Genomic DNA, 16,124 nt, shown 5'->3' with positions numbered 1-16,124 from the left:
CAGGGCCTACTGCTTTACCATCTTTGGTGCTTTTGATGGCATATTTTACTTCTTCGACTGTAAATGGTGGTCCAGATTCGCAATTGGTGTTTGTTGTAATACCAGTGTTACTTCGTATATCTTCAAAAGTTTTTTCCACGTATTTGATCCAAATATCTCTTTTATGCTCTATTTCCAGTACTATGTTTCCCTGATTATCTGTCAGGAATCCAGTGTTCTTGTGTTTATATAAGCCTGCCGCTTCTTTAATCTTTTTATGGAGGTTAAATGAATCATGTTTTTGTTGTAATGACTCTATCTCTGTACACTTCGAGCTAAACCAATTTTCTTTTGCTATTTTAATAGCCCTTTTTATTTCGTTATTTATGTTGTTGTAGTAATTCTACATCTGTGTTATCTGTTTCTGTACGGGCCCATGGTTTTTCTGTACGAGCCCACGTTTTTTCTTTTAGGCGTTTTTGTACCTTTTCCTTTACTGTTTTATTTTTCAGTTGGTTAATATCGTACTTCATAATTTTTGGTCTTTGAACTTTCTTTAAACTAAGTTTCATTTTGGCGATAAGTGGATTGTGGTCCGAATTTATGTCGGATCCCGGGTACGCTTTAACAGATGTTATAGAGTTTCTAAATCGTTTGTTAATAAGAATATAGTCTATTTGATTTCGTACTGTGTGATCTGGAGTATCCTGGGGAGATTTCCACGTATATAGTCGTCTTGGAGGAAGATCATAAAAGGTGTTTGTCACTACGAGCTGTTCTTCAGTTGCAAATTCAATCAAACGGTCTCCGCGTTCATTACGTTCCCCTAGACCAAAGGATCCCACTAAATTTCCACTTTGTCCTTTGCCAACTTTGGCAACAAGTTCTTTATCTAGTCTTTGCTAAATAGAAATCTTTCCTAGTAACAAAGGAATCAGTGCCTATTGTGAAATCTCCGTCCTACCTTCTCAGAAAACCAGAAGAGTTGTTTTTCGGAGAAAGTATATTCCCTGTCGGGAGAGGGTGATTATGTTACAAAAATGATCACAGTAGCCCTGTTATTGAATATCAATTTCGTGTGGCACCCAGTAGCAATACTCCCACCCCGTTTTTATCTTTAGCTCGCTCAAGTTCAGAATTCATTTTCATTTTCGAGTTGGTTCCAGTAGCAAGCGGTTTGTCTCCATCATACGGCGGTAAGTGTATTTTCAATTCACCCTTATCTCTATAAAATATCTTTACACAGTGAGTCCTATATTAACTATTTTCTTTTTTGTCCAACAGACGTGTTTCAATTCAAAGGAACGAGGTCACTTCTGTTTGCCGATTAACCATTAGCCATTAACGATTAGCCATTAGCCATTATTCATTATTCACTATTCACTATTCATTGTGCATTATTCATCATTCATCTCTACTACCGATTACTACCTGTGCTATTCCTATTTGGCTGTTTACCTTCTCGTCTGCCGAAATCAAACCGAGGGATTACGGATTGAAAACCGTAATTCGTTGCTGTACCTCCCTGTTCCGAGGACCAAGTGTCAAGTGACTTTATTGAAGGCCTAACGCCACTATCTGTATCCACCTGTGGCATATTAATTGTGAGTAGTAAATTTTATTGACTAAAGCTCAACTTTGATACCTAAACCGTAAGAATTTGATTTATAACGTTCAGTTTAGTGACCTTGCTGTTTATGGTTAAACGGAACGAACTATTATGAGTTTGAACCTACGATGTAATATATGTATAAATTACGGACCATTTCTTTTATATTAATGTAGGGTATATTTATGTTAAATTTCATATATAGATTTGAGGTGATCACATTCAATAAAAAAATTTTTGGTAAACGTTTAAGTGTTCTCAAGGTATAATAATAATTTGTTTGACGAATATTGACTATTATAATGTTCCTTGTTTTCTTCTATTCTTGAGAATACTACATTATGCAGAATTATTTTCCAAAAAAGATATTTTTTGTTTTTATTCGATTATAAATTAATCAATCACTTATCTCGTGTCATCTAACTGTGCCGTAAAGATTGTTATAGTGTATTTTTTTTTATATACCTCAATATAATTTTGTTGACGAACTTTTTGCTTTTTATTTTTATTGTTTTGATATGAATATATATTATTGTGCATGGTGTATCTCTTTCAGGCATTTTTACTGATTTATATTATTTGTTTTATCGTATAATTAGTGTATGTGTCGAAATATTAAGTGTGTACCGCACGATCAAAATACCTTTTCTCTCACGGTTTATTTTATTCTCCCGTATCTTAACTGTATCTTATCTTTCTCGTTATCGTATTCTCTATGTCTTAAGGTTTCCCTGTTCCTCTAAAAATAGGGTGGTGCCCAAATAATTCCCTTCTCTTATCTTCCAAATTCTCGTCTCTTATCTTCTAACTTCTCGTCTGTTATCTTCTAACTTCTCGTCTCCGTATCTTCAGTACTTCTCTAACTGATTCTTTACATTTGAGCTGTAATAAGAGCCCCGACCAAGATACCTCTACCAGACTGAAGCCCGAGCCTAGTACCGTTCTTTGTGTAACCTCTAATCTGTCATCAAAGAGGGTACAAAATCAATATTTAAAGTCGTAGGTTCGTTCCTGTTTATGGCTTGCTACTAATGACCTCACTGTCTAGGGTTCGTTAGGCTTAGGATCTTAAATATTGATTTCAGCAAAAAAAAGGAGATCAAAATTGCCTAAAATGTAATTCTCCCCATTTTTGTTTATGTACATTCATGTCGTGAAGGTAATAATAAAGGATTTAATTTAATAATTATATTCAGTCAGTATTTTCCCCCTTAACTCAGAAAATATCGATTGCACGAAAAAATTTGCAAAGAAGAAATTGTAAGAAATCGTTACTACAATAATTTAAGTTGTTACGATTTTGTCGAAAAGTTGAAAATGGCCGAGATATTAAATAAAAACAACTCCTATGAAACCAATCCCTCCAAGGTCTTACGCTAGAACTTTTACCGCATACGTACGACCTCAAATATTGATTTCTGCAAAAAATGGAAGAGATCAAAATTGTATAAAATATAATTCTCTCCATTTTTGTTTACATGCATTAATGTTGTAAAGTTAATAATAAACGAAGTAATTCGTGCCAGAAGAAAATCCTTCTCTTATCGCGTACTATAACTCATGAACTACCGGAAGAGCATATATGATCTTCCTCTAATCAACCACTCTAGAATCCTTTTCTAGATTCTCTTCCTAAGAAACACAAGACAGATTTTTGCGGTTTTCTGGATTTATAAATATAAGATGCAGTAATAACTAGGATACAGATTAATGTCAAGAAAACTAAGTATATGATTTTCAGTAAGAATCTAAGCCCCCTCCCTTTCAGACGAGGATACTGTATCCGAGACGCAGATATTACGTAGACTCAAATGGAGCTTTTCACACGGGACGCGCGAGGGATACTGAATTCAGTATCTCGCCGACGACTTAATGCGTATGCCAGATCCAGAAGAAACATTACCTTAAATGAACGCTTTCAGACACAAATACTTTTGCACCACATTCCATACACGCGCGATTTTCTGTCGAATAATTGTGAATGAGCAACGAAAGAAAGAAGGTGTTTTCTGAATATAGTTAAATAATGGAACGTGCTGTATTTGATAATGACAAATTTATTTGTTTGGTACAATCAAATCCCTGTCTATGGGATACAGCATCGCCAGATTACTGCAATAGAAATAAAAAGCAGCAGTGCTGGGTCGAAATTTCTAAGCAAATGTGCGACAATTTTCAGGCCATGACTGCAGTACAGCAAAATGAATATGGTAAGAAATAAACATGTTTTTATTATAAATACATATGTATTTTGTTTCATACGTATACAGTTTAGTTTTAAAAGTTTGTTAATTGGAATTTTGATTATTTAACGAATATAAAACTACATTATTGTGAAAGGAATACGGTCATTTTTTATTTAGGGTGAGGTAAACAATTTACAAATTGGAGATAAGTACACAGATTTATTTTAAATTTAAGTCATAGACTTTAACTTAAAGTCATAGAAAGCCGTTCTTTTGATGAAATACTTTTACGCATAGTTGTGTCTTTTTTACTCAATTGAATTTCCAAAATCTTATGAAGTTCTTCAAACGACTTCACAGACATTCGAAAATAATTAAAAAACTTCGATGGATCTTGCAATAAATCTTGATACAGCAAATTATACGTTCCCTTGGTTTCTCTTAATTCTACAATAGGATGAACCCACAAATTACGTCGTCTTTTCAGTTTCCTTTTCTTTTTATTTAATATGTACCACAGCATAACACACTCTTCTACATCCATAATCCAAAAATATAACCGCACTGCACTGCTACTATTTTCATACTGACGAGCATGCCCGTGAATCCGATACAGCAGCCATCGCAAATTCTGTATCTCGCATACAGTATCCTCGTCTGAAAACCCTCTTATTCATGTTACAAACATTACCACAATTAAAAAAAAATAAATAATATAAATACCTTGGGACTATGATAAATGACACAAGTGACCAAAACGTTGAAATTCGAAGATTTATTGAAATTGTCAGCTCCATTTTCATAAAAGTGAAGAACTTGTTTAATACACGTGATGTCTCTAAATAAGAAGATTTAGTACCTTACTTTACGGCGTACAAGCATGGACTCTTATCCAAAATAATACAAAAACATTGACAATTTCGAGGTGCTATCGTCCAATATTGAGAATAACGTTGGTCAACAGAATTACAAGTGGAAAAGTACTAGGTCGAATGGATAAAAAAAGCCAGAAATAATACTGAATCTATAAAAGAGCGGTATAGCTTGATATATCAAAGCGTACGGTCGGTTGCGATAATTAAAGTATAGCTGTTAAACGGTAATTAAGTGAATTGTTAAAAGATATGTTTTTGTGCTGTTCTATATCGGAAAACAGAATAGTAAATAAACAACATATTTATTTTGTACGTAACAACTAAAATCTGATTTTAAATTGCTGAAATGTGTCCAAATTAGATATCATCTGCACCTATGATGGAAAAAAGAGTTTCTTGGAAACCAGTCAGTGGTGTGCCCCTGTCAAATTCAGATGTACAATGAATATTAAAACAATCTCAACTAATCACATCTAACGCTTTACCCCCATTTGTTTACCAATTGTCTACACAAATACCAAACCAAACGACATATTCTACCTCATTTCCGTCACTACCTTCATCTAACCCTAATAACGAATGGCATGTAGTTCCCAGTAGGAAACGCCCGAGAAATCTAGAAGAAGAAAATAGAAAATCGACAAGACAAACCAAAGTCAATAAATACTGGTTAAGCAATAAATTTGGTAGCCTCAGTGTAGGGAGCCTTGTAACTAGCTAACTACATTATGAGATTTGAAATTCTTGCGATTCCAAGCCTTACTTCAAAGGACTTTTGATGGATGTATCTCCATAGGTTGGGTTCTTCTTGAATGATGAGGATTCTTGTTTTGAGCAAATACAGCTCCACAGACATAAAAACACTTGTGAATTTAACGGCTTATAATTAAAACTTTTAGAGTAGAAAGGCCGTACATTACTATACAATTTCAAATACACTTTCTTTTATAAAATATATGAAAACACCGGTTTGAGAATACTCGATTTCGGCGAGCAAGTACTTTATACGTGAATTGATAATTTATTACTGTCGTGGTGTGAAAAATATTTAAACAGTCAGACTCCAGACTGGCGGGTGTTGCGGGGAAACTTGACCAAAGACTGTTCTACACTAAGAAAAGTCTAAAGATTTATAGATAACTTTAAGTATAAGTAATTACATTTTTATTATTTTATATTTTAAAAACTAATGTTCGTTTCTGGAACACTCAGTGAAAAGTCAGAAAAAGAAACTACGGAAATACCAGATGAAGGCACCAAGAAAGAACCTAAACCACCACCAATATTTGCCACTGGAGTAAAAAAAATAAATCCCCCCTTACGGCATTATTAGAGAAAGAAATTGCAGGTAAATACAATACTAAAGCCAGAACTGAGGAGGTAAAAATACAGGTGGAAGATGGACAAACTTAACTAAAAATACACATTTACAATAATACAAAGATAGATCGAAGAACGAAGGAATCTAGGCTGCACAAGAATGTCTTGGATGAGAAACTTGATATAGTGAAGATTAGATTAGCCTTGGTGATATCTAATCCCCGATATTAAAGGAACTAAAGAAGAAGAAGAATCGCATTTCTTATAAGGACGATACATCTAACAGAAATTTATATCTGAACAATATATTAAGAACACCATTCTTAAACCTGCTATCAATACATCACATATACATATAATCACCGCCACCCTTATAAACACCAAAACCAATTAAAAGCAAAGCTAACCTTAAAGAGGATTCCAAGATTTTAAAAGGTTCTAAAATCGATCATGTCTATTAAAATAATAAAATTAAACCTTCCCTTTTCCCACACGCAACAATTTACAACCCTTACCTTGTTCTGGCGTATCCTCTGCATATGCTGTGCTATAATTATTTTCCTTGTAAGCTTTCCACAAGAAATTACAGTTTTTCAGCGACTTCGTATCATAAGGATTGCAGATAGTATTTTCCGGATAGTTCTCATGATACGAAAATTTAACCCCTGCCAACACTGCTATGAGGTTAGGAAATGTATTGTCCTCCACTTTGTTGTATGCTGTCAATCGTATCCAATTGGTACTTTCTAGCAACTCATAAGTTTTTGGCATTGTTCTTATTAAATTGGACATTGAAACGCTGTCGATTCCAAGCAGGATTACATTTGGTTTGTCCACGTTTTGGACGGTTTGCGCTGGTTGTCTGAATATAGCATGGACGTTTTCGTATACTTTGTAGAACATGTTGAAGCATTCTACTTTAACTACTTCTGATTGTATTTGGACGGAATCTCTGAAGTATTTACAGTCTGAAAAACTAAAAATATAAGATGAATCTTGGAGACAACAAAATAAAAAAAAAATTATATCAATTTATGGCTCATAATATATACGGCTTCAAGAAATTAAAGCACCAATTAATACTTTTATAAAATTATTGCCAATTTAAATATACTTAAATGTAAACTGTAAATATTTAAAATCCACAGGGAAAATGAAATCCTGTAGTTCGGATGTATACATGTATCATAAAAACTTTTATTCAAAAAATCCTTTATAAAAGGTATAAATACATGCTAAAATTGCCCTTTCGGGTTACATCGCAGAACGTTTTTGAACTAATAAGTCCATCATCAGTGCAGTTACCTAAAATAAGTGTCAACACTTTAATTAAAGCAAACATAAATATGAAATTTTGACCAAGGTCAAAGAACACGTGATTGAACACTTAGCAAGTATACATGAGTGAAGCTACTAAATGTGTGGGTAAAACCCCTTTAACTTATGTTAACTTTGTTAATTAATACATATTTCCTGTTAAATTTAAATGATGTAGTAAATGTAAAAAAAAACAAACTTTTTAAACTGCGCTAAAAATTTTTGCTGTTGAATTTTTATCTTTATCAGTGTTTTTTTTTTAAATTCGGTTAATGTTAAATCAACTTTTAAGTCTGTTTAAGGTTTGATTTTAGCGCATATCGGAATTCTTTTGTTTAATTTAAACTGTTAAGATGCAACAAGAATCCAGAAATCTGAGGAATGTGCTCAGAGCGTTGTATTACAAGAAGAACGTTGATCTTATAGCCGAATAAGGGAAAAATTTGGTGTGCCCCACAAATCAGTATTGCTAATAATTAACTGATACAGGGTAACTGGCGAGAATACCAGAAGAGCTAGGCAAGACAGAAACCGTGTCATAATCCCAGCTCCATATCGTTTGTTAAGACTAAGGCTTTCCGCTCTAATATAATGATTTGTAACAACCCGACAGTTTCAATCTGAGCTTCAAAACACAAGTGGCATCCAAAAAATCCTAACATCAGTTAGACAACGTCTTCTAAAAGTAAATTTGCACCCTCATATTACTGCCAGAGGTCCAGCGTTAACCAGATATCACCGTAGAGCACGGTTAAATGTTGACAGGGAGCATGTGAATTGGGAAGGAGCCAATTGGCAACAAGTTCTGTGGACGAAAGAGTCACACTTTTGTTTGTTTACGTGATAGACGAGTTCATGTTTTTTGAAGGTCAAAAAACGATATCATAATGTATCATAACGAATATCATTTTATTTGGTAGAGGCTCGTTTATTATGTGGGAAGGCATTTCATTAAGAGTACGCATAGAGGTGATGATAATGAACATTTTACTGCTAAGCATTACACATAAGACATCTTCAGGATCATGTAGTGCCTTTATCTCCTTATGTTGCTAGACCTCCTACAGCCTGAATAGTTCGAGATTACCCCGTGGAAGTTAACTGAAACAAAGGCTGGCCAGCACATAGTCCCAAGCTTAATCTTTAGTAGCAATGCCAAATTAGAGTCTAAATTAGCAATCCTCATGCCAATAAATAAGGTAAAATAGCGAATTTTCAAATAGAAATTGTGAAAACGTAAAAATTATTGCGTAAATTAAAATCCATATTTTAACTTAAAACACGTTGTATCTTGAAAACTAGCCATATTTGTAAAAGGCATGCTGGACAAAATCAATATATTTTGAGGTCCAAAATCTATAACCCAAACATTGGATATTCTTAATGAATCAGCCTGTATAGATGATATATCTAAAAATATTAAGGTTGAATTGATTAATAGTTAGTTAGATTAGCCTAAAACTGTTATTTTAATTTCGTTAATTAAAAGATAAATACTTTAAGTTAACAACAAAAGTGATATAATTTTAAAATATAAACTCTTATCTATAATTATTATAAATACATAGAAATAATTCTTAATGTGAATTTCCTTGGTTTAAAGGCATGGGATAAATAAAACATTGATATTATTACACCTTTACTTTTATTGCCCATTACTTATTAAATGAAACACTTTATTTTTATTGCCTATTTTATAATTTATAGGGTATGTTATCTAATTGAAAGTTAAAAGTAAAATTTCAGGCCATTTTGAAAAAAAATCCATTGCGACCATTAAATACTTGTTTCCTCTATTTGTCATCGGAAGTGGACCAAGAATATCCACTGCAAGTCATTCAAAAGGTTCTCTGGAAACATATTGTGCCATTTTACCATGACTTCTTGTTCTAGAGCCTTTTCAACCGTTACATAAATCACATTTCTTACACTAATCTTCTACATCTCGGCGATAATTGATCCAGTAAAATCTGTCTCGAACTCTGGCCAGTGTTCTTTTGACACCAAAATATCCTCCAGAAAGGCTGCTATGAATTTCTTGCAACACACTTTCAACGTGTGATTTTCGTGGTACCACTTGTTGAACTGTACGTGTACGTACTCCATGGGGACTTTCCCACTTCTGATATAATAGACCATTAAAAAGATACAGAGATTCTTATTGAGCCTAGTATGCCTTTATATGTTCCTACTCGTATGAATTTTAAGCCATTATCTTTCTTTTGAATCTTTTTAAGGTTTTCCAGGGAAGTCTGATCATTAATTTCAATCTGTATAACTGTGGTTACCTGAAGAGTTATTTCTTTGGTTATGTTCTCTTTATCTTCAAGTTTTTTACAGTACTCGCATTGTCGTTCCAAATAGGGTCGCCTAGAAAGAACGTCGAAGTTATATTGTTGGAGTCCCTCTATCCATCGAGCAACTTGTCCTTCTGGCTTTTTAAAATGCATTAGCCACTGCAAAGCGATATGGTCAGTTCTAATTATAAAATTTATGTTATAAAAAAGATAATGTTCTGGGCTTTTATAATAGCTAGGAGCTATTTTCTGGTAATTCAGTAATTCTTTTCAGCCTTTCACATTGTTTTACTAAAATATGCAATAACTTCTTCTCCTCTTTCCTGTTCTTGTGATAATACGGCGCCAATACCATGCTGACATGCGTCACAATCCAACAGAAATTTGCAATCTTCTCGCGGATAGGCTAGGATAGGTGATGTAAGTAATTTTTTTAAAATTTGCTAAGGCATTTTTACCACCAGGTGTCCAGTCAAATTCAATTTTGTTTTTGGTTAGTCGATAAAGGGACTTAGCAACGCGGCCAAAATCCTTAAATAAATTTTCGGTAATATAAATAGAGTCCAAGAAAACTTCTAATTTCCTTTTTATATCCTGGTGTAGGCCAATATTTTATAACTTAAATCTTCTCTAGATCAGTTCTAATTCCATCTGGTGAAACGATGTCCTAAATAGTACGCCTCTCTTTAAAATGGTTTAAAACAGATTAACGGCTTACCTAGGTCATATCATGCGCCACTCTAATACGAACAGATACAATTTTGGAAGGAAAGATAAATGAAAGAAGAGGTATGGGTCGAAAGAAGAACTCCTTAAAGGCCCTATAAGAAAGTTAATGGCTTTTATTTAGAGGATGGATTTATTGGTGGCGTTTAATGTAACGACAGGGTGAGGTAAGAAAGTCTCACAATCACGTGCCAGTGTTAAGTAGCGTCTCCACTGAGGTAAAAGACAGAAGACCGTTATATCTGTTCAACTAGTACAAATGGAAGCAAATGTGACAAAAAATTAAGGAACTAGAGAAACCTGCCGTAAATAATTCCATTGCATCGATGAGGATATTGGAGGATATCCCCGATTACGATAAGCATCGTGCCTAGGTGTCCGTTCTAAAATTTTCTTGATCCATTTTCCATCTCTGATTCTGGCAACATATCTTGCCCAGTTCTATTTCAACGTTGTAGTTCTTTTAACTGCATCTGTATCACCAGTTTTTCTCCTAACTATTTGATTTGAAACTCTTCTCTTTCAAGCACATGGAAATATCTGATCTAAAGACTTCCCTCAGTTTTCAGTACGCTGCTCATCTCAGTCCTATTCTCCCGTTTAACTCTGTTGTTTGATTATCTCTTCCTAATTTAATCTCGTGGCCCAGATACTTTTAGGTATAAACTTGTTCAATATATGTGCCATTAGTTGAAATGTTCTTGGCCAGTACAAGGTTTGTCATATATTGTGTTTAAAGTTCATTTTAAGGGCAACTCATGTACAAGAGCTCTAAAGGTCTTGTAGAAGTTGGCAGGCATGATCTACCCGGTCTGCAATAAGCACTATGTCGTCTGCAAACCTCAAGTTGTTCAGGTACTCTCCATTTATGTTGAGTCCAATATGTTCCCAATTATTTTTTCTCGTAGCACTCTGTAGTAAAGAGGTGAATAGTTTAGATGAGATGGTGTCTCTTTGCCTAATACCCTTATCCAAGGAACTGTGTTTGTGTCGCCATAGTACATTCTGACTGAAGCTGTTGGGAAATATACATTTCGAAGAAGAGTTGTGTACCTATGATCAATACCGCACTCTGTAAGAGTTCTAATATGAGGCTATCCAGAACTGACTATATTCTATAACTTTCTCTATCAAGGATTTTCTTAGTTGTAGGTTCCTAAATCTGGCTTGCTCTAGTGGTTGATGAAAATCTAGATTAGGTCCCAGTCTGTTAGTAATTATTCTCATAAAGAACTTATATAAATAAGATAACAAGGTGATACATCTGTAATTTCCAATTTCTGTTATATCTCTTTCTTTTTTATGCAGTATTATCATAATGCCACTATTCCACTTTTCTGGAGTAATTTCTTCAAACAGGCAGACATTTACAGAGTTTTTAAACCCCAAGACATCATTTCTGGTCAAATACTACAATTATTGCTATTTTATTAGGATGCTATTCCATATTTCAATACTCCTACTATAAGTTGAGACGAGCTAGACTCCACAAGAGAAAAATAAGAAAAAAGAAAGATGTCAAAGATGGTTCGAAAATCAGTGGAACCTTATTTTCGGAACTTACCGAGGGATGAATTATATTGTCGTAACTTATATGACCATATTTACCTTAACTTTTTAGCTAATTAACTTGATAAAATGGACTTTTGCGCTTTTAGTATATTTCTTAATATTCTTAATTACCTAACCAATTATCTACCCTAGTGCATTTAGGTCAGATGGCAGATAAACATATAATGAGTCTCCATATCAGTTCAAAGGTAAATTTCTTTGTATAGTTTGTAAGAAGTAATTGGAAGAATAGTTGTAATTAAGTAATAATAAAGTTTTTAAAAACAGAATTTCGCCACCGAATATCTAACTAGAGCTAGCCAATTGTATCACCCTGTCTTTATAGCATGCAAAGTATCGAACATTTTATGTAGTAGAAAATAACGGCACAAAAACTCCTCAATTACTTAATGGTCTTAATGCTTTCAATTTATTAAAAGAACACTTTTGTCGTTTATGCGGATAGCCGACGAATGAGGTCACTCCAGTGTTACGTGCTTCCTCATTTCGTTATACATATTTCAAAAGAAAAATGTGCTGCGTGTCTGAAACGACGAATACTAATAAGCTTGCTTTGTTTTCTTTGTGAGACTTATCAAGTACATCAAAAGGTTTCTGAGTGGTATTATATCACGCGAGGCCTTGGCCAACCTAGAAATCAATATAATCCTTCCAGATGTAAGTGAATATTGGTTCACTTTTCATTTAATTTCGCGAGTTTTTTATCAAATCAACAAAAATAGCGGAAATATTGGTATATGATGTTTCTATGTAATATTCCCACATAACATACTTCCAACTATAATAAAGGCATATTATAAACGTCCCATCAAATGAGGTTTCACTGGGAACTCTTTGAGAGCAATTTGAAAAGTAAATCAATGCGAAGAAACCTTTAAATCATTAACAATTATTTCAATGGCAATGATACAAGAAAGCATAAAATAATAAATTTAAAAAATCTGAAGTATTCATTGTAACATGAAGCTTCCAAAAAATATTTTACAAGTAAACATCACACAAGAATAGAAAACAACTCTATACGAACTTCCCAAAAATGCCATCCCGTTCCAAAATTTCTCCGAAAGTTTAAGATAACGCAGTTTCTTTACCGAACCAAAACTTATTTTTTCAATCATTGATGGAAATTACAATTTCTGAAGTTTGGTTTCTGCTGGATATTGACGCATAAATCAACTATTTTTATTACTTTAAATATAAAGCAATAAAAAAATCGTAATTAGAATAGGCTTAGGACTAACTAAAATAGCTATGTGTAAGTGAAATGATAAAACTAGGAGGCATATGCGTCATAAAAGCTTTAAAAACTCTTTATAATGCCTCCCCCTTCGAAAGAATTACACCAGAAAAATGGAATAGTGGCATTATGATAATATTGCACAATAAAAAGAAGATGTAACAGACATTGGAAACTACAGACCTATCACCTTGTTATCTCATTTGTATAAGCTCTTGATGAAAATAATTACTAACAGACTGAGATCTAAGCTAGATTTTGACCAACCACTAGAGCAAGCCGGATTTAGGAATGGCTTTGGAACGAATTACCATCTATAAGTAAAAAAATCCTCGATAGAGAAAGTTGTAGAATACATAAGGGTATTAGGCAGGGAGACACCATCTCACCTAAACTATTCACAGCTTTATTACAGAGTGCCATGAGAAACAATAGATGGGAAAATATTGGAGTCAACATAAATAGGGAGTTTTTGAACAACTTAAGGTTTGCAGACGACATAGTCCCTATTGCAGACCGGGTAGATCATGTCTGTCAAATTCTTCAAGACCTTCAGAGCTCTTTTATACGAGTTGGCCTTAAAATTAACTTCCAAAACACAACATATGACCAACCTTGTACTGGCCAAAAACATTTCAACTAATGGCACGCAAATTGAACAAGTTTATACCTATAAGTATCTGGAGCACACGATTAAATTAGGAAGATACAATCAAACAACAGAGTTAAACAGGAGCATAGGTGTAATATGGATAGCTTACTGAAAACTGAGGGAAGTTTTTAGGTCAGATATTCCCATATGCCTGAAAAGAAAGATCTTTGATCAATGTATACTTCCAGTTCTAACGTATGGAGCAGAAACATTGACCCTTACCAGAAACGAAATCAATAAGATACAAGTGGCACTAAGGGCAATGAAGAGATCAATATTGAATATATCCCTCAGAGACAGAGTTTCAAATTAAATAGTTACGGACACAGAGAAAAACTGGTATTACGGACGCAGTTAAAAGAATTTCAACGCTGAAAGAAAATTTCGATGGACCAGTAGAAAAGTTTGAATAACCGTATCTTGCTTAAAATTAGTCCTAGAGCCTTCTACTGTAGATAATTTTAAAGGTAATGATTTTTGTTATACTTCTATACGCGCGTTCGACGTTGAAAATTTGTACGGGAGTGAATCGTCAAAATCATTACATATATAAGATATAGGTGAGAGAGAGAGAGAGACAGAAGATACATTTTCTCTCTCTTTCTCTCTCGAGAATAAAAATGTTCCTTTTGTAAATATATTTAATATTTATTAATATTATTATTATTTTTACATTCTGTTCAGATTTGTCTTGAGCCTTAAAACAATATTTTTATTTTATTATTATTACTATTACAGGTCAAATGTTGTTTATATACAGCAAATGATGCACCATATACCTATATACCTAATTCTGTTTCTCTTTCTGCTCTCTCTTACCTATAGCATTACATATGTAATGATTGTGCAGATTGACTTCCATATAAATTTGTAACGGCAAACGCGTGTATAGAAGTATAACTTCTACCGGCAGTCCCACTGACTGCCACACCCGTTTTTTTTTCTTTCTTGATAATACACCATTGTTTATACCTAAAACTGCGTAGAAAAAAGTTACAGAACAATGTTGGCGAACAAATAGGAAAAATAACCCAAAATCCACAAGTAAACTAAATTCCTGTACTTGGCTGTATACCACGTATCACAAAAATTTTATTTAAAAAATTCCTTTATAAAAGGTAGAATAATAAAAACCCTATCGGGATATATCACAGAACGTTTTCGGAATTAATATTCCATCATCAGTACTATCCTAAAAAGTAGTGTGGTTAATACTCACTGGATGTACATGTTTGAAGCCACTAAATATATGGGTAAAAACGCTTTAAACGTTGTTAGATTAACTTTGAGTTACATTTTTTTTTTTAAATTAAAAACTATCACGTTTAAGTTGCAAAAGGAATTGATTACATGGCAACGCAAGACTCCACTTGGGGTTGCTAGTCCTTAGTCGAAGTGTCTGCGAGGTTGATAGCAACTGATTAAAATGACAAAATGACAAAATGACATGTTAGGGGCGAAGACGGAACAAAGCAGTCAATGTAATCGGAGGTATGTGTCTAAATGTGACAGTAGCCAGCAATATGTAAAATTAAATATGTTAAAATTTGATTAATAATAACATCAGCAACCATCAATATGTTTGATGGATGTAATTTAAAGTAAGATTTATCCCGAAAGTTTGTTAGAAAATTTGTAAATTGGCTAATATTGTAGGTAGACTAAAGGTTGGTAAAAGTTTAAACAAATTTAACTTATTCAATTTTTAAATGTTATATTATTTTAATTGTAACTTATTCAATTTTTAAATATTGCTGGCTTCTGTCATATTTAGACACAGACATTTTACACTGACTGCTTTGTTCATGTCAATTTTGTCATTTCAATCAGTTGCTATCATCAAGTCCTCGTAAACACTTCGTCTCAGGACCAGCAACTTCATGTGGAGTCATACGTTGCCATGTTATCATATCCACTGATAACTCTAACATCCTAATATATAAGTCTAAATAATGTAAACTAAATTGTAACCTATACCTTTTAACGGGATTTTACCCAGATATTTAGTGGCTCAAAACATGTACACCTAGTAAGTATTAACCACATTTTGTATTAACCTTGGTCAAAATTTAATCTTCATGTTCTTTTTAATTAAAGTGGTTATATACTTTTTAGGACACTGATCTTGGAATATGGATTCCAAAAACGTTTTGTCTTCATGACATAGCCCGTTTGGGTTTTTTAATTTATATACCTTTTATAAAGGATTTTAACAAAAATTTTTGTAATTCCCAGTTGTTGTTCTATCGTTATCCACAAAATAAATCATAATTACCTTTTGACAATCCCAAAAAACTGATTCAAGAACTTTTTTCAGCAGATTTTTATCAGAAGAAACATCTTAGATCATCGAA

At 33.4% G+C, this 16,124-nt stretch overlaps 1 protein-coding gene across 3 annotated transcripts in view; it reads right to left on the bottom strand.

Annotated features, from left to right (window-relative positions):
* Positions 1 to 16,124, bottom strand: part of LOC140439581 (uncharacterized) — a 345,093-nt gene that overhangs the window by 29,119 nt on the left and 299,850 nt on the right. For all 3 annotated transcript variants that reach the window (XM_072529582.1, XM_072529580.1, XM_072529579.1), the window contains one exon: positions 6,485 to 6,945. In XM_072529582.1, the coding sequence (XP_072385683.1) occupies positions 6,485 to 6,945 (461 nt within the window). The remainder of the gene's footprint in view (positions 1 to 6,484; positions 6,946 to 16,124) is intronic.

This window comes from Diabrotica undecimpunctata, chromosome 4 (assembly GCF_040954645.1).
Source record: "Diabrotica undecimpunctata isolate CICGRU chromosome 4, icDiaUnde3, whole genome shotgun sequence".
Classification (NCBI taxonomy): Eukaryota; Metazoa; Arthropoda; class Insecta; order Coleoptera; family Chrysomelidae; genus Diabrotica; species Diabrotica undecimpunctata.
This window is presented reverse-complemented; position numbering and strand designations above follow the sequence as displayed.